A 25,008-nucleotide genomic window follows, 5' to 3' on the forward strand; every position below is an offset into this window, starting at 1 on the left:
CTTTCAGCAAGGCCAGGGGCAACCTCAAGAGAAAGAGCAGCTATGCCGAGGGGCTTCCCAGGGTCCAGGTAAGCGGCAGGGTTGCCTGAGTTGAGACCTCTGCCTGAGGCAGCTTCTCCTCGGCCTGCTCTTACCTACAAAGCATCCACATGACAGGTTTTCTTCTGTTTGGATCACAGAGACGGCTGGCTCTGTTCTTTCCCAAGATCCTTTTCAGTGGGGGAGAGTTTTCCTTTTAATGAAAAGGTCCCCAAAGTAAAAGTACATCTCAAGTGCAGTTTTAGAAATTATTTATTTCAAACAGTTACAATTTTCACTTTAAAGCAAAACAGTGGCAAAAAGAAAAAAAAGGCACTGAAAAAAACATACTGACTTTGCAGAAACAGTCTTAGGTATCAGCTTACAGGTAACACAGTGGAAAAAAAAAACTTAAAAAATACTGTCTCAAAAACAAGAACATGTAGCGTTGAGGTATTCTGCGTAATGGATATAACCTCTAGCCGAAAACTCTCTCTGTCCCTCTGTCCGTTCCAGCTTGCTACACATGTGCCAGTCCTCCTGCCCCTCCCACCGCCCCCCCACCCCCAAACGAGCTCTCCGTCCAAGCCTAGGTTTACAAAACTGACAGTGTTCCTTAATAAGCATTACGGTTGCCATAGAAACTCCCTTGCGCTGGCTCCCAAGCACACTAGGACCAGAGGCTGGAGAGACTTTTGGCACACCCCTCCCAGTGCCAGCCCCGGGACCTGAGCCAGCTGGCCTGCCTCCTCCAGCCACAGCGGCACTGTAGGCTGCAGCATGGGAAAGGCCCTTGGGATGAGCCTACCTCTCCAGACGCAAACAGGTCCTCACTACCTCCACCCACAGTGGAGTGTGGGAACGCTCCCCAACTAGGTCAGCCATAAAAAAACTTCTAGGAGCTGCCACAGTTCAGAACCCAAGCACCCGGGCATTTCTTAAACCTGTACACCATGGCCAACCCTGGACCACCCGACTGGGCTCTGCTCCACACTGGCTCCAGCCCAATTCCAGCAGTGAATCCCACACTGCTTTCCTTCCTCCCAAGACATCAGGGACCCAGGAAAGGTTCGGTGTGAGCCAGGTGAGAGGGTGCAAAGGCTAGGCTCATGGAAAGAAAGTATGGTCACCAAACTGTCATGGGTGTGGCCGAGGCTTCTCCCCTGAAATATTGGAAAGCTATTCCACTAATGCCATAAAAACCAAAGATCACTCTAGAACCTGAGCCGGTATGCTCTGCTCTTCATACTGTGCCACAAAGGTCATTTTAAACCATCTCTGTCGAAACATCTGGCTGCCTGGTTGCTGATATAGGGTATTAAGTGAGTGATAGTGCCGTTGACAAGGCAGCCTGTGGACTGCAGAAACTCCAGTAAGAATGACCCAAGGATGGGGTCACCCACTCAGCTGGCACAGATTTGAGGCCAGAAGCAGCTAAGGGCATACACCTGGGTGCACTGAGCGATGCTGGGGCCCAGATAAAATAGACTTCATTGACATTAGCTTATAAAAAGTCAAAAGGAAAGCTGAGCATGGTGGTGCACGCCTTTAATCCCAGCACTCAGGAGGCAGAGGCAGGCAGATCGCTCTGAGTTCGAGCCCAGCCTGGTCTACAATGTGAGTCCAGGACAGCCAAGGCTACACAGAGAAACCTTATCTTGAAAGACCAAAACAAACAAGCAAACAACAACAAAAACAAGTCAAAAGCATCCTTTTGAAATGGGGCCTTGGGGGCGGGGCTATCCTGTTACAATAATAGTGAAAGCAATAACAAGCTGGAGATGAAAGCTATTTAGCTTTGAGAGATAATAAGCTATCTGGATTTCAGTCTTCCGCCAGCCAGCTCTGCCTGGCTTTGGTAACAGATGCAGGCAAAGCCATGGGAAGAACTGAGGAATCGTGGGTGGGCACAGGCACCCAGCCTATGCACATCACTACTACTGTTTCCCTTCCACCGCATTCTTTTGTTACTCTTTTGTTACTTTGTGCCAGGAACTTAACAAAGAAGGGGGGGGGGAACTGCCTGATTTTTGTCAACTTACAAAGCTTTTTTAAAGACAGCAACAGGCCCTGAAATGCACAAAGCTCAAAAAGAAAAGAACTGCTTTAGTCAGAGGCAAGCAGACAGCACCGCATCTTCTTGCCGACAGCTTTTGTGCTCTGACCCTGTCTCTTGATGGTGGCGCTTTCTGAAAAGGTGAGCTCCTAGCAAAGTTTTGAGATACAGTAAAAGTGGAGGCTCAGGGTTGCACAGCTCACTGTAACACCAGCACCTCTCTGTGGTCTCCTGGGTGACACTAACACCACTGGATTCTTTTTGTTGTTTGTTTGTTTTGTTTTTCAAGACAGGGTTTCTCTGTGTAGCCCTGGCTGTCCTGGGACTCACTTTGTGGACCAGGCTGGCCTCCAACTCACAGTGATCCACCTGCCTCTGCCTCCTGAGTGCTGGAATTAAAGGTGAGTGCCACCATGCCCGGCCCCATTGCTGGATTCTAAAGACCCCAGGAAAGCAGCAGCTGAGGCTGCCAGTGCTTCTGCGGGACAGAACTAGGAAGGAAGGCCGAGGTGGCAGTGAGGTGTAGCAGAAAGCGAACACCCATCCTGAGTGAACCTGGGAAGCATTCACAGCGGCTCATTCCCTGAAGCTGAGTACAGACAGACTATTTTTATACTTTTTAAGACTATATATATATATATATATATAGTCTTATATAGACAAAACCAAAGTCTTTTCTGTTATAGGAAGCAGTCATTTTTCTCGACTTTCACTTGAGTTGGCTTTTGTGCTAACCAAAGTTACTGTGCTTGCCCCCACATAAGTCCCCTACCGACCCTATACACCAGAGCGCAGTGAGTAGGATCTTCCAGCGTCTCAAAAGAAACAGGCAACAGTTCTCTAAAAAGCAGACGAAAGTGCCTTCTTCTTACTTAAGGGTTGCTTTTTGCATGAATGTCATCTTTCCTAGTAGCTCAAGTCCAGTCGAAACCGGTAATGGCAAGGTTGGGGTAAGGTAGCTGTACTCTCTTCCTCTGGGAGACAGAAAACATGTTTCCAGAGTCTGTCTCCCTCAGGGATAACAGTGGACACCTGTCCTCTCTCCTGCTTCCTTTCCTAAGTCCTGAGATCAAAGAAGGAAACACAATCTGCGGTCACCAGTCCTAGGAATACCGTTCACATTTGAGAGATGATTGCGAGGGCTTCACATCCCACTTAAGACTATCAGGCCCTGAGATAATTAGTCACCGCAACTGGGGCCAGCTGCTTTTCCAGCAGCTTTCCGGGTGTTGAGAAGGAAAGTAGCCTACAAAAAGAGAATGTCAAAGGTGCTTGGATTTTAAGAGGTCAAGCTAAAAGGTAGATTGGGGCGCCCCACCCCCACCCCGTGAGCCTGCGCTGCGCGACTGGGGCAGCCTTTGGCGCCCCTTTCGTGAGGCTATCCTGAGGGTGCAGCTGTGTAGACAGTGAGTTCCTCTACTCAGAGTCACCGCAGGCTCTCCTCACGGCGGGTCCCCTCACAACCCCTCCCGTGGGAGCCTTCGGTGCAGCACACCAGTCTTCACCCACGCAGAACCTTGGCAAGGCTCTTGCGGAATAGCGATGCTTCAGCCCCGCCCACCCCCGCTCCCGCCCCACCCCCGACCCAGGTTTAGGGCAGTGAGAAGCCTGAGCGCTGATCTCCTGGCATCATCCAGTCAACTATGTGGGGAATAAGTAGTCTCCGTTGCAGGTGTCAAAAGGCTCTATGTGTCCCTGACACCCAGACAGCCGTGGCTTAAGGTGTTGTCAGGCCCGGAGCTGTGGTGGGACCCCTCCCGCCTGAGGAGAGGAGCCAGAACGCAGGTCGGCTTCAGCTGTCCCAAGGAGTATGGCGGGGGAGAAGCCTTCTTGCTCTCCTTCACAGCTTGCAACTTCCATGTCTTCTTGAGCCTTTAGACAAATCCACAAAAAACAAACACACAGACGTTAGCATCCTCCCAGGCCAATGCCATGGTGAGAAACACCAGCAGCAGCAGGCGGCCTTGGTTGGTTGGGTGTGCCCAGGTTCAGCTTGCAGAAATGCTGACTACTTGCTCCCCCGCCCCGCCCTGCCCATGTCATCACCAGAGGGGTCCCACAACACCCCGAAGAGCTAGTGAGTTTCAAAATCACCTCAAGACCAGCTCTCACCAGCCCTGTTTACAAAGGGAGAGACATGTGAGTGGTTCCTTTATGGACTTCCAAAAGTCACCTGACAGCCTCTTAATCTGCCCTGAGCCAGAGGCTGCCCAGAGGCTGCCCAGAGGCTGCCCGTTGGGCACATAGCACCAGCTCTCTATCCACTCACATGAGAGAGGGGGGGGGGCAAATATTCTTTCAGTGGAGAAGGAAAATGGAAGTCAGTCCAACCACGGCTGGCAGGAGGCAGTTCATTCACACGGCCAGCAGTGAATAGCGGGAAATGGGCTGTGTGGTGGGGGTACCGCTGGGCACGTGTGTGACACATCTGACAGGAAAGCTAGTGGTCCCTGAGCAGCGCTCCGTCCTGTCCTCTGTCTTCAGTACCCCCCTCCTCAGGTCTCCAGCCACCCCCACCCCTAGGAGGGAGAGACTGCACACCCTGACAGTGGGGGCACCGCTGGGCACGTGTTGACTCATCTGACAGGAAAGCTAGCGGTAAGCAGGAAGGAGATAGGCATCGCTCTGATCACAGCCACCTCAGTGCGCTGCCTGGGCCCAGGGCCAGGTTCAGTAAACATGAGAAAAGTCACCTGACAGAATAAAGAAAGCTGAGCTGCAGATACAGATCTGCAAAGGTACAGTGAGGGGAGGGGCGGGGTCACTTCCCAAGGCGCCTTTGGCTAGAGGTGTTGGACCAGGGCCTCCTCTCCTCCCTTTGACTTCCTTCTCTATGGCTGACTTGCTGTGTACTGACCCCAAGGTGGGAGTAAGGTGACCTCCCCCCCTCCATTCCACCACACCAAGAAGGGCTGGGAGCGGGGTAGGGGAAGCCAAGGTCATAAATAAGATTTGGGCATTTTCTTTCTTTCTTTTTTTTTTTCCCTCCTACCAGCGGACTACTCCTGTTCCCGTTAGGATAAATGATTGACAGTTGGCTCTGGCTCTGCCATTGGCGCTCGGCCTGTTATCCAAACAGCGTAAACAATCTGCAGAACGTTACTTGGATGCAGGAAGAGAAGGCCAGCGGGGGTGAGAAGGGGGGTGGTGTGCCCCTTCGCTGAGTGGGATTATCCCTGTGAGAGGCTTGAGAACACATAGCTACACCGCGGACCACAAAGCACTCAGCCCCTCTGACCCAGGGATTCATGTTCTGAGAATGACCCTACAAATGGCTGTGGCGCCTTGAATAAGAACGGCCCCGTAAACCCACGTATTTGAATGCTTAGCCACCAGGGAGTGGCACAATATAAAAGGATTAGAAGGATTAAGAGGTGTGGCCTCTTTGGAGGAAGTGTGCCACTGGGGGTGTGTGTGTAGGATTTGAGGTTTTAAAAGCTCAGGCCAGGCCCACTTTCTTTCTCTCTCTCTCTCTCTCTCTCTCTCTCTCCCCCACGTCTCCAGCACCGTGCCTGCTACCATGCTCCCTGCTGCCAATTAAATGCTTTCCCTGTGTAGCCTTGGCTGTCCTGGACTCCCTCTGTAGACCAGGCTGGCCTCGAACTCACAGCGATCCACCTGCCTCTGCCTCCCGAGCGCTGGGACTAAAGGCGTGCGCCACCACCGCCCGGCAAGCACAGAAGAACTTTAAGCACAAAAATGTCCAACACAGTGCTGTTTATAAAACCAAAACAGCTCCCAATCCCTGAATAACAGTTAACCCGGATATATGTCCTTACAAGAGAAGCCTATTGCTGATGAAGATAAGGTTTACAAAGAACATAAAAATGTTTTTTAAAGGTAGAATTTACATTGAAAAGGGTAGAGGATTATTTTTTTAAAGTATTCTAAATTATAGTTACGTGCACCTGTGTGTGGGTGTCTGTATGTGAGTACAGGTGGCTGAAAAGGCCAGAAGAAGGCACTGGATCGCCTGGGGCTGGAGTTACAGGCGGTGTAAGCCACCCAGCGCAGGGCCGATGAGAGGACACTGAGTGCTCTCAACTGCTGAGCCATCTCTCCAGCCCAGAATTTAGAGTTATATATACAGGTATATACGGTACAGGTACATGTGTGCACACACACTCACAACTACGCAGAGGAGCTAGAGAGGCAGCTCAATGGTAGAGCACTTGCCTAGCATTCACGGAGCCCTAGGTATGACCCCCGCCCCAACACGGAATAAAACTGGGTGTGAAGGCACATGCTGTAATCCCAGCGCTGAGGAGGTAGAAGCGGGAAAGTCAGAAGTTGACGTCTCAGCTGCATCGCAAGTTTGAGGCAACTGTGATACATGAGGCCCTTCCTAAAAATAAAATTAAAAAAAAGAAGAAGAAGAAGAAGAAGAAGAAGAAGAAGAAGAAGAAGAAGAAGAAGGAGAAGAGGAGGAGGAGAACAGGGCAGAACTCAGAGACAACCCCTCTGAATGTTACGTGTTCCTGATTCGGCTACTGAATGCTTGGTGTATATCTTGTGAAAAAAATCTACGGAGCTGTATCCGGTATCAACTGCCCTGTGTCCGGCTTCAGTTGTACTTCTTCGGGAGGTACAATGGCTGTGATCTCTTTCTTTTCTCTTTGTCAGTACTCAGCAAATTACCTGTGACAAACCACAATCCTTACAGATCCTTTAAACACCACATAGAAACAAGCTTGTCATTACCCCCCACACACACACACACACAAAGCGACGGGAAGGAGTGGGTTGAATAAGGATAGCTCCCATAGGCTCACGTGTTTGAATGCTTAGTCCCCAGGTGGTGGAACTGTTCGGTAAGGATTAGGAGGTGTGGCCTTGCTGTAGGAGGTCCGTTACTCCTAGAGAGCTCTGAGATTTCAAAAGACCTCACCATTCACCATTCACCATACTCAGTCTCTCTCCTCCCCTCCCCTCCCCTCTCCCCTCCTTCCCTCTCCTCCCCCACTCTCTACCTATAGATCAGATGTGAGCTCTCAGCTCTAGGACCACGGTAAGCACCACTGTGAAACTGTAAGCGAGCCCCTAGTTAAACGCTTTCTTTTACAAACTGTCTTGGTCATGGTGTTTCCTCACAGTAATAGGACAGCGAATGAGACAACGGATAAATGAGAAAAAGTGAGCTTTCCTTCTGAAATATTCTCTCTGAAAAAAAAAACATCACTAAACTTGGTGCCTTCGAGGCCATCCCTTTGAAGGTGTTCATACCTACAGCATGGGCGTTGACGAGCAGGACCTAGAGGCCTCGGCCTGGCCAACAGATGTGTCCATCGTGCAGCCTGTGGGCAGCGTGCTCCTAGGACAGCTACAAATACAGCCCAACACAAAGTCATAAACTAGCTTGAAACAGTGTGACATCTTTGATTTGCAAGGGACCGGATCTCACTCTGTACTTGCAGCTGGCCTTAGGCTCTCCCGGCTCCTCCAGCCCTAGCCTGGGGTTCTATCACGCTCAGCCGCCGTTTTAAGAACTATCGGAATGAGACATTGTAACTAGCGTTTAAGGATGTTGCTTGTGTTTGTTTTGGTTGGTTGAGTCTGTCTGTTTGCTACAGGATCTCAGTAGGTGGCCCTACAGAACTCACCAGCTGACCATCCTGGACTGGAATTCACAGAGATCGCCCTGCCTCAGCCTCCCCAGGGGCTAGGGACTAGAGTCATGTACCACTACACTTGGCTTTTAATGAATGAGTTTTAAGTTGTGGGTACACCTAATAGTGTAAGTCCATTCTCCACAGTCTAGGCAAATGTGAAGAAAATAATTCTGTTGGAAGAATCCTATTTTCTCAGTTTCAGGGGAACCGGTCCCTATGGGTTGTGATCCCCACCTAAGAACGGGCAAACCTTTCTCAGTAGTATATTTTACTTGTTTTAATTTTCACTAACATCACTGGAGAAGTATTTAGAAAAATATTTAGCTCAGGACATAAACTAAGTGTTCTAAAACTGTGCTATCCTGACTAGCCAAATGAATGTCAAACGCCTACTACATTGCATTCCCAGTGGTCACTGTGGCTCAGGCAACTTTTAACTCCCCGATTCCACGGTGACTCTCAGTGGAAATTCTTCTCTTGATGGGGAGTCTTAGGAAATAGAGGAGGTTTTCATTATTTGAAATTACTAGTTTTGAGCCAGGTGTGGTGGCTCATGCCTTTAATCCCAGCATTTGGGAGGCAGAGGCAGGTGGATCTCTGTGAGTTTGAGACCAGCCTGGTCTACAAAAGGGAGTCCAAGACAGTCAAGGCTTCACAGAGAAGTCCTGTCTCAAAAAAAAAAAAAAAAAAAATGAAAGAAAGAAAAAGAAAAGAAATTAGTAGCTTTATCAGGCATCACCTGCCTATAATCCCAGCCCTTGGTAAGTGGACACAGGAGAATGAAGGGATTGAGACCAGCCTGGGCTTCACAGAAATACTCTCTCAAAAACCAAAACTAAAACTGGTCTCTTTTCCAAAGAAAGCTGCCTTATATAGAGAATAAAGCAGGAGCTCGGCCCCAGCCAGTTCTGAGCCTGATCCACAAGCAAACAAACTGGTCCCTGGTGCTTTTCACTTACCACACCTAAGGGCCTTGCAGGGCCAGACGGGTTAACTCAGCCTGAGCAGACTTGGCAAGGGTCTACAGGACGTGCCACGCAGTCCTGGCTCTGTGGGCAACTCTTGGGGCCATTTCCTTATTGGTTGGTGAAAGAATTTGACTACATCACCCTTAAGGCCCCATGCAATGAACGAAGGCTGTGGTGGCCTGCTTTCTTCTCATGAGGTGTAATCAATCACACTATTTTAGTTGCCTTCTTCACTGCTTCACAGTAAAATCACAACATGGCTCCAGGGACACAGCTCAATGCCAGAGCCTCTGCCTAGCCCTGGATTTGAACTCCAGCACTGAAAATACAGAAAGGATCAAAACAGGGAACAGCCCTAAACCGAGCACAGCCGGATGTGGTTTTGCTGTGTTTGTTGTCAACCCAGCTCAGGGCCACCATGAGGACCTCAGGGGCTAGAACTCTCTGCCAGGGTCCTCCACTTCCTCCTTCCCATGGCTGTGCTACTGTAGCTCCGGCGCTTCCTTGCCAGGGACTGGTTTCCTCACCAGGCGGTATCTGTCCCGTCCCTGGCAGCACCTGACCCAGGCCTCGGTGCGGTGCGTGTTATGTCTTCATTTGCTGAGCGAGCGCAGCTCCTTGGGGCCCGACGGCCCTTGTGTCCCGGCGGACAGATGGAAACTGAGACACAAGAGTGTAGCACAGAGACCCAGGACCCATCTCACCTCAGGATGATGAAGACACAGAGAAGCAACCCAAACGCCAGGCTTCCTCCAACTACCAGGAACGTGGGCAGGGATAGAGAAGAAGATCCTTGCACTGGGTGCACTGGGGCTGTGGGCGGGGCAGGAATGACAGAGAAAAGAAAGGGTGTGTGGGGGGGGGGCAGGGGGCAGAGGGATTAAGGAGGGCAGGAAGGAAAGAAGGAAGGAAGAGGGAAAAGAAAGTCAGTCGGCCGCTACTAGAGGCAGCTCTGGAAGCAGCTAAACTGTCAGCTTCCCGGCCAAAGCCAGCCCAGGAAGAGCCGCTGCACAGACTCCCAGCACAGCGACTGCCAGAGACTGCACCACACAGGCTCATACGGGCTGGTTCCAGATGGCAGCCAACCCATGGGCCATTGTCTCTCAGAATAGCTTTCCTGGTGCCCTTTACCCCAGCTCCAGGCAGAAGGCACATCAGTCAGAGGCTCTGAGGACTCCGTGGTGGTAGATCCACTAGGTCAGCGAGGCTTGGGGACTTTCAACATTCCTCCCCCGGGGTGTCATCCCTTGCCTGTTCCCAACTTGGCACTCAAGCTCCAGACGTGTCGTGTCCCTTCTCCTGCATGCAGGGCTCTCCATGGACCTCCCTTCCCGCCCAGAATGTTCTGTCCACCTTTTGCTGAGCCCCTTTGCTGCCCAGTCCCTTGAGACCCTTATGAGTCAAATGAAGAGACCACACCCTCGGCAGCTATGCAAACGGGCTTCCTTCCACGGAGGATCCTCCCTTTCGGTTCCGAGTCGGCCTCAGCCGTACCTCAGACTGACTGCAAGTTCCCTTCCTGACCCAGCCCACTCTTCCCACGGGCCTCATCGGCTCTTAGCGAACCCCGACAAATGAGCATATGGAGTTGTGGAAGACAAGCTGCTGCTATCACTCACTGGTCACAGGTGTGCCTAGCACGCTTTCAAGGCAAAGACTTTTATTTAAAAAAGAGAGTGTTGTTGCCTTTGACCCTCGGCTAAGTCTCCAAGTGAGAGCTTTTCTGCCGGTCGCAGGAATGCCCAGACACAGCACTTACCCGGCATGCTCGTTGCTGTTACAGAAAAATCTTCGCCGTCATAGTATTCATCAGAGACCTAGGAGAGGCGACCTTCATCATCACCTGCCCAACATTCACACTTGCGTGCTTTCTTCCGCAAAGCTACCACCTCCTTTCTGTGTCCTGAACCTCTCTGTGCCCGACCTTCATCAACCATCACTTTCCCTACCGGGAGCGGAGAGTTCTTTCCACCCACGAAGGCGCCGAGGAAGCGCAACAGCTGTCCGTGGGTCTGCTGCCAGGGGCAGTGGTAGCCTCCTGGGAAAAACCCGTCCTAGTGTCCCAATGCCACTTCCCACAAGCTAGCTAGCTACCTGATGGGCAGATTCCTGGTTCCGGGTGGGCTTACGCCGAGAAAGTCTGAGAGATTTTTACCCACATAGTAGGACCGGCAGCCAGTCCTCAGCTAGTATCCGTTCCCATAGGACCAGCCCGGCAAGCATCACCCGTCTCTGCCCGTGAAGGCGCCACAAAGCCCCACAAGGACAGCCCCTGCCTCCCCCGGAGGATACCCCTTCGACCCTGTTAAGGCTGCCTGTGAGGCCCAGACCCCTGCTACCTTATTTCAGCGTTGGGGGCAGAGGAACAAAGCCTCGGGCTTCTTGTAGAGGGAATTAGGGACCTCCTCTCGAGGAGATAAAGGTGGGTGGGAAATTGGATTAGTAAAGGAATTTGTTAAGCAGCTTCAGAGTAATCCTCTTTCCAATATTCATGATACCAGGCTGCCACAGAGGGGGGATGCGGGGGGGGGGGGCGCTAAGTAAATTGAATCTGGTCTCAGACTAAGCCGCCCGTGGTGCCCAAAGCCCTCAGGATGAAACTGTAGCCAGGCAGATGGCGCTTTATGGCTTCAAGGACCGGGACAGGGAACTGGCCCACAGCCATACCTCTGGAAGACCCAGCTGGCACTGACACCAGACTCTGGGGACAGTAAGAGCCCTGGCCTTTTCTAAAGGCAAGCTCACCTGCGTGCGGTTCCTGAGGATCCCTGCGGGAGTGGTCGTGGGCTCTGCCAACCGAGAAAAGAAGGTTTGTGTTAGCGACTCATGGACCCTGAGACCCAGTCAGGTCAACACAGAGCATCATGCTGGCTACAGTGGCACATAGAGGACTAATTGTGTCGGTTATGATAGCGCCATGTAAGAGAGTAACCTGGACAAAAGCTGTTTTCATGTTATATGATGTGTGTATCAAAACACTGCATGTGAGCCGGGCATGGTGGCCCACACCTTTAATCCCAGTACTCGGGAGGCAGAGGCAGAAAGATTGATGTGAATTCAAGGCCAGCCTGGTCTACAAAATGAGTCCAGGACAGCCAAGGCTACACAGAGAAACCCTGTCCTGAAAAAAAAAAGCAAACAAAAATAAAAACACTTCATGTACCTACAAATGCGCCTGATTATTCTGTATCTACTAAAAATATAACTTCAGGGTATGTGTCTTTTAGGCCAGAATTTGAAAAAACAAAGTCAGCCTGGTCTACATAGAGCATTCCAGGCCAGCCAGGGATACACAGCAAGCTGGTGTCTCAAAAACAAAAACAAAAACAAAACAACAACAATAATAATAAAACTTCAAGGGGGCTAGAGAAATGGTTAAGAGCACTGGCTGCTCTTCCAGAAGACCGAGGTTTGAGTCCCAGCACCCACATGTTGGCTTAGAACCCTCTGTAACTCCAGTCTATCTGCATCCCTCCGGGCAGCCTCTGTAGGCACTGCATGCACGTGGTACGCAGGCATAGGAGTACGCAGAACACCCATAGACATAAAATTAAAATGAAACTTTTTAAATGAAAAAAGATTGAGGCCAGCTGGTACACAAAGCAAGTACCAGACAGCCAAGATAACACAAAGAAATCCTGTCTCGAAAAACTAAAAATAAATAAATAAAATGAAAAAAGAGAAGATAAATCTTTAAAAATAAATAAAACTTCAAAATATGTATTTTAGAAAAATGTTGAGCTGGAGAGATGGCTCAGTGGTTAAGAGCCCTGTCTGCTCTTCCAAAGGTCCTGAGTTCAATTCCCAGCAACCACATGGTGGCTCACAACCATCTGTAAGGAGATCTGGTGCCCTCTTCTGGTATGTAAGCTAACATGCAGGCAGAACACTGTATAAATAATAAATAAATAAATCTTTTTAAAAAGTGTTGAAGACATAATGTATGGGGGGAAAGATATATGCTGTAATCCAAAGTTTCTAAAACTCATGTTTATATTATCACATGTTATATATTACAATACATACACAGGAAAGGGGAGGCCAGGACACACATCGCAGTTTATAAGCACTATCAACAATAATTCCTTGAGCCGTAAAATATATGATGGATCAGTGACTTGTGCCTGGGATAGGCCAAGGACACCCTGATAGGGAGGGGTGGGGTCAGCTGTGGCCTAGGTCACTCCGCCATGGGAACTGCCTTCCTCGGAAATCACAGAAGCAGGAGGAGGCCGGGGATCAAAGCTGAGCTGGGGCCTGAGGGACCCAGCTCTGAGCCTCGGCCGGGCAAGGAGTGAGATGACTCAGATTTTCTTGTCATCTCATCGTTTTTCCACTAAGAAGTTAAAAATACCACCAAGTATAAAACACTCAGCATCCCCTGCCTAGGAGTAGAATAACAAATCACTAAGGGGTGGGGGACAAAGACGATGACATGACTGTGCTTCTGCTTATGGCCATCCTCAGGAAAGAGCGGCTTGCAGCGTACACTGGAGGCGTGGAAAAAAGAGCTCACCCACCCACCCACCCTCTTCACTGTATCAAAAGGAAATAAGCCCAGAGAGGGAAAGCAATTTGTCTCAGCTCACACAGCAAATTAACTCAGAACAGCACTTCAGACTGCAGCAAGGACCCAGCACCTCATACCTTTGTGCTCCTCCCGACTTAACCTAATAAGAGCAGTTCAACCCACAGAGGGGTGGATGAGGGACACACAGAGCGGGAGGGTGGGTTGGGGGTGGGGGTGGGGGTGAGGGTGGGGTACTAGATTGAAAGCTAAAACCAGGAGATGAGAGCAGAGGTAAACAGAAAAATGTGTCCAAGCACTGATGCCCCCTCAGACCCAGTCAAGTTCAACATCACAGGGAGGGGCTCAGGCCCCGCCTCATACCTACAGGCCTCAGAACCCTGGCAACAGGCCTCATGGAGCCACACCAGGAGCTGTATACATGCGTGCTTTGTGAGACAGGGTCTCTCTACAGCCCATGATGGCTTGGAACTTACCATGTAGACCAGGCTGACCTTTGACATTGAATTTTCCTTTTTTTAAATTTTTATTTTATTTTATTTTTTAAAAACTTATTTATTTACTTATTATGTATGCAATGTTCTGCCTGCATGTACACTTGAAGGCCAGAAGAAGACATCAGATCACATTATATATGGTTGCGAGCCACCATATGGTGGCTGGGAATTGAACTCAGGACCTCCAGAAGAGCCGTCAGTGCTCTTAACCTCTGAGCCATCTCTCCAGCCCCGAATTTTCTTTCTTTCTTTCTTTCTTTCTTTCTTTCTTTCTTTCTTTCTTTCTTTCTTTCTTTCTCTCTTTCTCCCTTTTTGTTGTTAATGAAACAGGGCTTCTCTGTGTAGCTCTCCTAAAACTTGCTAGGTAGACCAGGCTAGCCTTGAATCCACAGAGATCCACCTGCCTCTTCATCCAGAGTGCTGGGATTAAAGGTGTTCACCACCACCTCGAGGAGGCTAATTCAGTTGTCTTGGGTACTGGGATTATAGGTTTGAATCACCATGTTGGGTTCACCACAGGTTCTGGGGCGGGGTGTTCTTTTGTTTTGTTTTGGTTGTTGGTTGTTGTTTCGTTTTGAAACAAAGTCTCACATTTCAGCTCACTGTGTAACTCAGGCTGACCCTAAACTTAGACTCCTCCCCCTGCCTTTGCCTCCCAATGCTGGGATTCCAGGCATAGCACACCATGCCTTGTGGTTTTTGTTTGTTTGTTTGTTTGTGTTTGTTTGTTTGTTTGTTTGGCATTATTGTTTTGATCTCTGAGACAGGGTCTCATTCTGAAGGCCAGGCTACTCTGGAACTCGCAGCAATCCTCCTGTTTTAGCTTCTCAAGTGCTTCGTTACAGCCATCACACCTGACTGGAATCCTCACTTTAACGCTGGGGGAGTGGAGCTGGAGACATGGCTCAGCAGTTAAGAGCACTGGCTGTTCTTGCAGGGAACCTGGGCTCAGTTCCCAGCACCCACACAGCAGCCCAGAAACCAGCTGTCACTCCAGTGCCAGGGGATCCAGTACACTTACTGACCCCTATGGGCACCAGGTACCCATGTGGTACACCTTCATAGTCACAGGCAAAACACCCACCCATACACACCAAATAGAACGTAAAACAGGGAAATGCTGGCACGGTGCCTCAGTCTGAGCACCAGTCACACAGTCTAAAGACCTGGGGTGGGGTGGGGGGATCAATTCCTGGAAGCTGTCCTCTGACCTCCATGTGCGTGCTGTAGCTTGCACACCTATACTCACACACACACCGAGAACCGAAAATAAATATGTTCCTTTTATTTAAAGATGGAAAAACTGAGGCAGGAAAAAGGAAAATAACTTTCCCAAAGCTAATAGAAAGTGGCAGAGCTGCAATTTGTGTACATTTATTCTCCTCCCTCTGTGTACGCTCGTTCGTGTGTGTGTGTGTGTGTGTGTGTGTGTGTGTGTGTGCGCGCGCGCGCGCTTTTATGTGTGTGCCCGTTGTGCAAGTGTGTGGAGGGGAGAAAACATCAAGTGCCCTGCTCTGTCACTTTTGTCACTGTCTACTTCCGTTGAGACGGGGTCTCTCACTGAATCTGAAATGACGCTAGCTGCCAGCAAGCCCTAACAATCCTCTATCGCCTCCACCCCCCCACCCCCCCCACCCCCCACCCCCCGCCCAAGGCAAGTGTCCCCTCAGCTCCCAAAGTGGTTTTTAAACCATGTCTGTCTGGCTCTTTTGGATCTCCTTTGCATCTGAGGCTGTAGCACTGTAGAAATTGGGCATGGTCACCAGCCTCGGGGTAGGGGATAGGGAACATCCCTGTAATTCTAGCACGGGGGAGGCTGGAGGCAGGAGGATGTCACGGAGTCCTGGGTGAAATCCAGGTCGCAGCCTGCTCTGTAATGCCACTTTCCATGTCACTGAAGTCTCAAGGCTCTGGGGGACAGGTGCTTGGTTTGGGGTTTTAGGCAGGTGTTAGTACTCCTAAGTGACAAATAACCAAACTGGGGCTGAGTTAGGTACTTCCCCAAAGCCGTACTGACAAGGGACAGAGCCAGCATTAGACACATGACCACCGTCCAGCTAACTCCAGATAAGCCACGTGTGACAGGTGCAGGTGACGTGGTAGAAATGGCTGAGGCACCAGGGTAATGGAAGGTTTGAGAAATGGGCAGGAAAAGGCCCAAAGGAAAGAAAGTGGGGGAGGCACAGGGATCTCCCCAGAGACCACAGCCCAGAACGCTTTCACCTGCACAAGTCCCACCAAGGGGTCTATGGGGAGGGACAGAATTCCAAGTTATCCTTTGACCCCACAGATACAATAAGTAGATTAATGAATAAATATGAGGCAGAGGCAGGAGGGTCTAAGAGTTCAAGGCTACCCTGAGCGACATAGCAAGTTTCAGGCCAGCCTGGGCTACATGGGGAGAGAGTTTATCTAAAGGACATGTTTAGTTCTTTTGTTAACTTGATACAAGTTAGCGTCATCTGGGAGAAGGGATCCTCACTGAGACACTGCCTTCATCAGACTGGCCTAGGGGACATTTGTTTTGAGTAACGTGGGAGGGGCTGAGAAGCCATGGTGTAGGGCTGGCTCCCAACGCTCGATCCCTTCCCCCCCCCCCCAGCACATCTCCCACCCCCACCCCGTCTCAACCTTCCAAGTAACTACAGGCCACATCCACTCCCTAACTAGCTTTCCTAAACATCTTGCCTCACATTCACTTAGAAATGGAATCCTGACTCCTGGGCACCCCCCCTCTCTAGGAGGTACGAGAAGTGTCCAGTCCACAGGGAAGCTCTGCTCCCTGTGCTAAGAGCTCCAGTCGGAGTTTTTCTACCCTAACCCAAGCGGCATCATCCCCAAGAGCCACTGTTGGGGAGGGGGGGCAATAACAGTGACCTGGCCTTGCTGTCTAAACAGGAACCCCAAAACAGTGTGAATGCGGCACCCTCCCCCCATACAGAAAGCTGTGCTGGGTTCACAGCCTTGAGAGCGCAGCACCTGCAGACTCCCAAGCTCCTGAGCCCCTTCCTGCCCCACCTACCCCACAGCCCCACGGTGACCTCCCAGCAACAGAGCCGTGAGCCGCAGTCCTATGAGCGGGGCATCCCTCTCACCCACCGCCATATTAAAACCTTCACAAAAGATTTTCAAACCACCCACTTCACTTACCCCCTCTAGATTCTGGTTCAGTAAGCAGGCTCAGGACGGCAATCAGGAGAGCACCCTTGTGAGGTGTCTCAGCCCCTCCCTCCCCACCCCAGCACACTGCACGGGGTTATCTTTGGCGTCCCGGGCCACCCCACCTTGCTAATCCCACCATATCTCCCCCACGCGGTCCGTCTCTGAAGACTTGTTTTGACATTGCACTCAGAAGCCCATGAGGTACCGTCTCAACCTCACAGATCCAAGACTGAGGCTCCAAGATGCTAACGCCTTTTTGTTTGTTTTGTTTTGTTTTGTTTTGTGGTTTTTCAAGACAGGGTTTCTCTGTGTAACCTTGGCTGTCCTGGAACTCATCAATCCTCCTGCCTCTGCCTCCTGAGTGCTGGGATTAAAGGTGTGCGCCACCACGCCCGGTTGATGTTAATCACCTTTAACAACCACGTCCAACCTGATCCCCATGTCTGGTGCGTTTCCTATGACCTCTGTGTCCCCAGTCATCACCCATCTCTAAGCTGGGAGCCAGGCGCTTCCTTTTGTCAGGACCAGGAGAGCTAAGGGTCCGAAAGCCTGGGAGCCACCACAATGCGCACGTCTTTCCAGCAGCCCAGCAGCCCTGCCAGGCCCACTCTTCGCGCCATGAGCAGGGGCAGCCTCACTTCCCCGCCAGCCTCTGTCTCGTTTTACAGAGACAGTGGCCAATTTCCAACCTAACCCTTCTTCTAGCCTAAGTCCCTCTGCCTCGCCAGCCCCAGGCAGTCTCTTAAACAGACTGCCGGGTTAGGGTGCCTCCATCCTCCGCCACCAGGAAGCTCAAAGCAGAAAGGGATGGAGGACAGTATACAAGGAAGAACTCAGCAGGCTGACATCAGGCCTCCAAACACACAAAACAAACAGAAACGACTGCAATAGCAAGATGCGGTGGCGCATGCCTGTAATGCCAGCGCTCAGGTCCAGGGCAGAACACATAATGAGGCCCTTCCCCAAACATCTGCAAAATAGTTTTTGTTTGTTTGTTTGTTTTTTGTTTTTGTTTTTTGTTTTTTGAGACAGGGTCTCTCTGTGGCAAAATAGTTTTAAAAGTAAATTTTATGTCATGCACATCGTATCGCAATCAAAAAAAAAATTGTGGGTTTTTGTTATGGTTGTTTGTTTTGAAACAGGATCTCACTGTGCAGATCAGGCTGACCTTGAACTCATAGAGTGCCTCTGCCTCCACCACACTTAGCCAAAAAATCTTTTGGAAGAAGCTGTTTCTGGACTGGGCCAGAGGTGTGGATCAGTGGCAGAATGCTTTCTTAGAGTATATAACACCTTCAGGAAAGAAAACGAGGTTCTAACAAAAAACAGTGTGTGTGTGTGTGTGTGTGAGAGAGAGAGAGAGAGAGAGAGAGAGAGAGAGAGAGAGAGAGAGAGAGAGAGAAAGAGAGAGACAGAGAGAGAGAGAGTCTGTCCACCCATGTGTGCCTGTGCTGTGCAGGAGAGAGTGGTTATCAGCCACCAGACATGTCTGGGGTCCTCCAGTAGAGCAAATGCTCTTAACCACTGAGCCATCTCTCCAGCCCCCTCGCAGGAATCCTTAAAGCTGCTTCTAACTAAAGCACATGGCAGCGGCAGAGACTGTCACATGCTGGACCGCCCTTGACTAGTGACATGAGGCCCTGCATTCAAAACCCAGCACCATGTGAAGCAGCTGTGCTGATGCAGACATGTGATCCCAGCTAGAGTCGCAAGTTCAACATCATCCTGAACTACATAGTGAGTCCAGGATCAACCAGGGCCACAGGAGACGGCCTCAGACAAAGTTTGTGGAGACAGAAGGTAAAACAACCCTTGGCGTGTGTGGGAAGATGTCCTTTGCACAACACCACAAGTTATTTGCCTCACAAAATGACCAAGATTATATTGTGTTCCACATTCACATAAGAGCTGTGCCAGGGCTTTCACATACACACATGCACACACGCACGTGTCAAGGACAGGTTAACACAATCTAGCTTTAAATTTTTTCTGCTTTTTTTTTCCTTCCTTTCTTTCTTTTATTTATTTATTTTTGGTTTTTTGAGACAGGGTTTCTCTGTGTAGCCCTGGCTGTCTGTCCTGGACTCACTTTGTAGACCAGGCTGGCCTTGAACTCACAGCAATCCACCTGCCTCTGCCTCCTAAGTGCTGGGATTAGAGGCATGCGCCACCACGCCCAGCAATGTTCTGATTCCAATGGCTTCATTAAATGAGTTCTAGCAGTTAGGCGCTCCTTACCCAGCCACAGGCAGGAGGACGCTGGGAAGAAGGGAGCCCCGTAGGAAAGCCACCAGCAGCTCTTGAGGAACAGCAGCAGAGAAGGCACCGTTGAGAGCCTAAGCTGAACCTGACAGAGCTGCGTCTGACAGGGATGGCACAGGAGGGAGGCCTCAAGCCAGTTCCTCAGGCTCTCCCAACCAGGACCAGACAAGAACTCTGCAGTAGAGGGCTAGAGAGGAGCCATATTCCCCAACAATACATCTCTGGAGGGTAGAAGATGACACTGGTGGAGGAGTGATCTCTCCCTTGGGTGAGGACCCAGGAAAGTGGTGAGTATGGAATAGGACCAAGCAACAATGTCATTTCTTTTCCTTTTTGACATACATACACTCAATAAATCAATATATCTTTTCTTATAGTTTCCAAAAATGTAAGAGTAACTAGTTGGCTCAAGAGTGCTACAGGCCTGGAGTGGCATAACCCCAGAGTGAGTCTGGGCACCATTCTAGAGTAAACGCTGGGAACTATGAGATGTGCCACAGGGGGTGGTGAACCCTGCATGTCCTTGCAGAGGCTGGAAGCATCCACGAAGAAGCGGGGTTCTCTCCCTGGTTATGATAAAGGACATATCCGCCTTCTAAATCGACTAAATCCTAACCCTTCACAGCAAAGTGCCAGCAGGCAGTATCTCAAGTGACAGCAAAAAAGAGAAGCTGAGCCGGGCAGTGGCGGTGCACGCCTTTAATCCCAGCACTCAGGAGGCAGAGGCAGGCGGATCTCTGTGAGTTCGAGGCCAGCCTGGTCTACAAAGTGAGTCCAGGACAGGCAAGGTTACACAGAGAAACCCTGTCTCAAAAAACTGAGAGAGAGAGAGAGAGAGAGAGAGAGACAGAGAGACAGAGAGACAGAGAGACAGAGAAGCTAGACACAGGCGAAGACAGAGCAAGACAGAGAATGGGAAGGACCCAGAAGATTAGAACAAATTGTTGGAGGTTTGAGACTTTCATCACAGCAGTGAGAGGTGATTCATACACATGCTTTGGGAGATTTCAATAATCTCCCCAAAGCATTATTACCCTGTCATTTTCTAAAGATAATCAGCTTTAGTCAATACGCCACGCCTATAATTCTTTGGCGCTCCTCCCTCCTCCCTGCTGCCTTCATCCTCCTCCCTGCTGCCCTCGCGAGAGGCTGGCCTACTTGAAGGAAGGAAGACGGGAAAAGGAGAAAGGGGCCCAGCGAGCTCCACCATCAAACACGTGAATGCAGCTAACCTGGACCCTCCAGGTGTGAGAGCAGCTGCCATAGCGACTCAGGTAAGACACACGGACACGCCGACAGACCTGAGCGACTAGAGCTACGTCTCTATTGCATAGAGAGAGTGGAGTGGCCCAGTGCTTGGGAAATGGAGGCAGGGAGAATCAGAAATTCAAGGCCATCCTGACCGTGTGCCTGGACTAAATGAAGTACTCTCTCGAGGAAATGAGATGAAGGGGAGGTGGGGGTGTCAAGTCATTCAGCATGGTTTGCCACCCAGAACTAGAACGGCTGATATACGCATAAACTAAAACGGCGTCCCGTCCTCCCTCCGCGTGGACCCAGGTACCTAGCCACGGAGTGCCCACGACCTCCGGGGACCACTCGCTCCACTGGCCGATCTCGAACTCCTCCTTCCCTCGGAGCTGCACCACGTGCTTCACGCCTTGCAAGGCGTCGTGGATGATGCAACGATGCTGGGGCACCTGGAGCTGAGGATGAAGACACAGCGGCGAGTTCTAGTGCCCCTGGTGGGGAGATGCTGCAGGGAGAGGCACCCTGGACCACCCAGCACACCACTCAGGAGAGAGGCTCACAGCACCTGGGAGGCTGTGATGGAGCCATTCTTAGCCACATAGGCTGAAGTCACTGTAGGGAACTGGACCCGTCAAGCTGCAGCCTTCGCTTTACACAGAACCCAGCAGCCTCTTTCTGTGCTTGCTCTCGCACATAGGTCAAGGATCGAGGGGTATTTTTTTGTTTAGATATAGATTTGAGCTGGCCATGAAGGCTCACTTTTTTTTCCTCCGATATAGGGTTTCTCTGTGTTGCCTTGGCTGTCCTGGGCTCTCTTTGTAGACCAGGCTGGCCTCGAACTCAGGTTTCTCTGTGTTGCCTTGGCTGTCCTGGGCTCTCTTTGTAGACCAGGCTGGCCTTGAACTCACAGCGATCCGCCTGCCTCTGCCTCCTGAGTGCTGGGATTAAAGGCACGCGCCACCACGCCCGGCTGGGCTGGAAGGCTCACCTTTGTAACTACAGCACTTGGGAATTTAGGACACTAAGGCAGGAGGACTGTCACCAGTGACAACAAGGTGAAGAAACTTTGTCTCCAAAAAAAGGAAACGAATTACCAGCAACACCGTGAACGTCTTTGACCATATAGGTCTGTATCGAAGCTCAAACCGCAGCAGGTAGTAACGTGAGTTCCAGGACTCCGGGTTTTGCCAGCTGACATTGAGCCATTGAGGCCTTCCAGGGACAGCAGACACCACGACGTTGGTAGGTGGGTCAGGCTGCACTGTGGAGAAGGAACGGGCCTTCTATGCGACAGCAAGCATGGTCCAGAGGAGACCCTTAAAGGCTCTGCAGACACCCCCACCACCAGGCATATACCACTCCCCAGAAATGTTTACATTGTATTTTTTAATATGTATTATGTATACAGTGTTCTGCCTCCATGTACGCCTGCAGGCCAGAAGAGGGCACCAGATCACATTATAGATGGTTGTGAGCCACCATGTGGTTGCTGGGAATTGAACTCAAGACCTTTGGAGGAACAGCCAGTGCTCTTAACCTCTGAGCCATCTCTCCAGCCTGTATTTATTTAGTAGGAATGGAACCCAGAGCCTTGCACCTGGTAGGCAAGAACTTATTCACTGGATCACCCGTCAGTAACCCTATGTTCATCTTGAAAAGACAACTGCCCCCCCCCCCCGTCCATTTGGCAGCAATGCACCAAGACTCAGTGTTATCCCAAGCCCCTCTCCACGTCTTCCCTGCCTCTCCCAGAGGTAAATCAGGAACACACCCTCAGGAGAAGGAAGCAACTGTGCGGCATGGGGCCTTACTTACCCATCCTTAAGCTATGAAATTTCTCACTGGGGCTGGACCTGCTTCCGACACCGTTCGCAACGCACAGTGACACAATATGGTAAACTCTCTCGCCCTCAAGAATTTCCACCTGGCAGGAGAACTTTCCGGACTCCTGAGAATACTGGCAGGGCAACTGGAAGTCAGTCTTGACCCTGTTGGCGCTGACGTGGGACACAACAGAAAAAGAGCACAAACGTTCTATTAATTTCTGTTCGTTTCCAAGAGAAAGCAGTCTGCCCCAGGGTTGGAGGCTTGAGAACTGATGCCTAGCTTCCAGGTTTCACCTCAGCCAGGGTCTGCTCCTATAACTTCTTCTGACTTTCAGCAAGTTTTTCCAACCCAAGTGTTGCTTTTCCCCCTAGGAAATGTGAATGCTAGCCAGGCATGGTGGCGCACACCTGTAATCCCAGCACTTGGGGGCGGGGGCAGAGGCAGGTGGATCGCTGAGAGTTCGAGGCCAGCCTGGTCTACAAAGTGAGTCCAGGACAGCCATAGTTTCACAGAGAGACCCTGTCTCAAAAAACCAAAAAAATAAAATAAAATAAACCAAAATAAATAAATAAATAAATAAATAAATATGGCCAAGGGAAGCCAGATGCCCTCTGAACTCTCCCACTTCCACTTTCCCTGCTACTAGAAAACAAGTGACCAACCTCAGACTCAGATCTGAACCTTGGGCCCAACCTGGGTCGCCACACTGGTTTTGTTATAGGGAATTCCCCCCCACCCCCCCCACCCCCATCCGCTAGGGGCATTTCCAAGACCCTTCAGTGAGAGCCCTGAGACCTCAGAGTAGCAGGCCCTACCCTGGTCCATCACGTGCTTCTAGAGCCCAGCAGTAGAGCCACACTCGCAGGGTGAATCTGTGCAGTCATGGTTTGGGCTCTGCTGACGGCTCTGGATCACTGCCTGCTATTTGCTCTAGGGCCGACTAAGAGTTCTTTCGAGCTGACTCACAACCTAGGCGGGACTGCAAGAAGATGACCCCGTGGGCATGTATGTGCTGTACACACATGCATGCAGGCAAAACATTCATGCATAAAGTAAAATAAATCTTTTTTTTTTTTTTAATGGTTCCGGTCTAGCCAGTCCAACAGTTTCCTGGAGCCCTCAGCCTTGCTCTCTCACCTCTCGGGCCCCAGTGAGCCTGAACACACAGCCCTCCCTCCACCCTCTTGCCACTTACATTTTCTTCACAAACAGCACAGCCTTCGTGGTGGGAGAGGGGGTGCTGCTCGGGCGCCACTCACAAGTAGCATTTACGAAGGGGTTCTTCCGGAAGCAGGAGAGCTTGGGCTCCTCTGGAGGAACTGAAAGAGAGCTCAGCAGGATGAGGGAGGGGGGTTCGCGAGGCTTCTGAGCGCACCTGTGGGTTGCCTCCCCTTTGGCAAACCTCTACCTCCAAAAAAATATTTACAGTATGACCCACAATAGCAGCAAAATTACAGTTAGGAGGTAGCAACAGAACTAATTTTATGGCTGCGGGGGACAGGGGAGGGAGCCATATTAAAGGGTCGCAGCGTTAGGAAAAGTTGAGAACCACGGATCTAAAGGGTTGAAAAGATAATGTGAAACTAGACTCGGCCAGTCCCTCCTCAGTCCCCTCACCTGAAATTAACTGATGTTGACATCATCATCATCATCATGATAAATAACAGTGACATGAGATGCGAGGAAGCGCATGTCTGAGAGCAGGGCTTGCACACAGGACGTGACGTAGGCCCTATAGCCTCCATGGGAGCTGAGGGCGCCCTTAACCCCAGGGTGCGCCATCTGAGAGTTTCATGTGTGTTTCGTAGGTGCTGTGCAGTTTTCAACCCTCCAATAGTCACTTTATCTTTGCAACACTTTGCAACAAGGAAACATGATAAGGTTCACTGTATTTTGTCAGAGGAAACCTGAAGGATTTAGCAGGAGTTAAGCCCAGGTGCTTGGCCTGGGAGTCTAGCACTATTAAATCTGCCAGACAGCAGGGCGGTGGTGTCCCACGCCTTTAATCCCAGTACTTGGGAGACAGAGGCAGGCAGATCGCTGTGAGTTCGAGGCCAGCCTGGTCTACAAAAGGAGTCCAGTGCAGCGAAGGCCACACAGTGAGACCCTGTTTCGAAAAATCAAAAAAGCAAAAACAAAACAAAACAAAACAAACAAAAAACAAAAAGGAAAGGAAAAAAAAAATCTGCCAGACAAATTCCACCGCCAGCCACATGTCCCCATCTCAGAGGCAGAGCAGTGGCCCCTTTTCCCGAAACTCTTAAACCAAAAATGACAAACTTGAAGAATCAAGCGGGGTATCTTTCCAGAATGCAGAGACATGTCTCCTAGGACATTGGAGCTGCCCTGGGACCCACTTCCAAGGACACTGAGGGCACAACTCACCATCCACCAGCAAGGGCACAGTCTCAACCCGGTGATGCTCCAGGAAGCAATCATAATTCCCAGTGTTGCTGAGCTGCACTTCCCTCAGAACCAGAGTGTTCCCCGTGGTCTTCCACCATCTGGATTGCGAGCCAGAGTATACCCAGTATACAGTGGCATTGCCCACGGCTTCCGTCCCCGGGCAGATCAAGGTCACCGTGGCCCCGGGTAGGCTCGTCACTGTACCATTTGCCACCTCTGGGGAAGAAAAGCATGGAGTGAGCCACAGCAACTTGAAAATGGGATGTTGCTTCTGATCTGGAGACGTCAAAGGCCTCCATAGTAACCCCTCTGGGTTTCCCCAATGGCCCGGCTTGCATCAAAGCTGCTGGGCGTCCAGAAACCTCCCAGGCTACCCAGCTGTCTGCTAGGGTGCACCTGCTCAAGCTGTGATCTGGCAACCCAG

General features: G+C 50.7%; 1 protein-coding gene across 3 annotated transcripts in view; it reads right to left on the bottom strand.

Moving 5' to 3' along the window:
• Positions 1 to 273: 273 nt before the first annotated feature.
• IL6R (interleukin 6 receptor) overlaps positions 274 to 25,008 on the bottom strand; it is a 51,855-nt gene continuing 27,120 nt past the window's right edge. Inside the window, exons 2-11 of one of the 3 annotated variants that reach the window (XM_084769926.1) lie at positions 24,564 to 24,800; positions 23,374 to 23,497; positions 22,167 to 22,348; positions 21,446 to 21,612; positions 20,665 to 20,806; positions 11,397 to 11,440; positions 10,411 to 10,468; positions 9,356 to 9,464; positions 7,302 to 7,394; positions 274 to 3,946 (exon numbers count right to left, since the gene is read on the bottom strand). In XM_084769926.1, the coding sequence (XP_084626052.1) occupies positions 3,760 to 3,946; positions 7,302 to 7,394; positions 9,356 to 9,464; positions 10,411 to 10,468; positions 11,397 to 11,440; positions 20,665 to 20,806; positions 21,446 to 21,612; positions 22,167 to 22,348; positions 23,374 to 23,497; positions 24,564 to 24,800 (1,343 nt within the window). In that variant the 3' untranslated portion in view covers positions 274 to 3,759. Of the gene's footprint in view, positions 3,947 to 7,297; positions 7,395 to 9,355; positions 9,465 to 10,410; positions 10,469 to 11,396; positions 11,441 to 20,664; positions 20,807 to 21,445; positions 21,613 to 22,166; positions 22,349 to 23,373; positions 23,498 to 24,563; positions 24,801 to 25,008 lie in introns of all 3 variants that reach the window. The other 2 variants (XM_084769928.1, XM_084769927.1) reach the window with 2 other exon arrangements.

This window comes from Acomys minous (assembly GCF_964271855.1).
Source record: "Acomys minous genome assembly, chromosome: 19".
NCBI lineage: Eukaryota > Metazoa > Chordata > Mammalia > Rodentia > Muridae > Acomys > Acomys minous.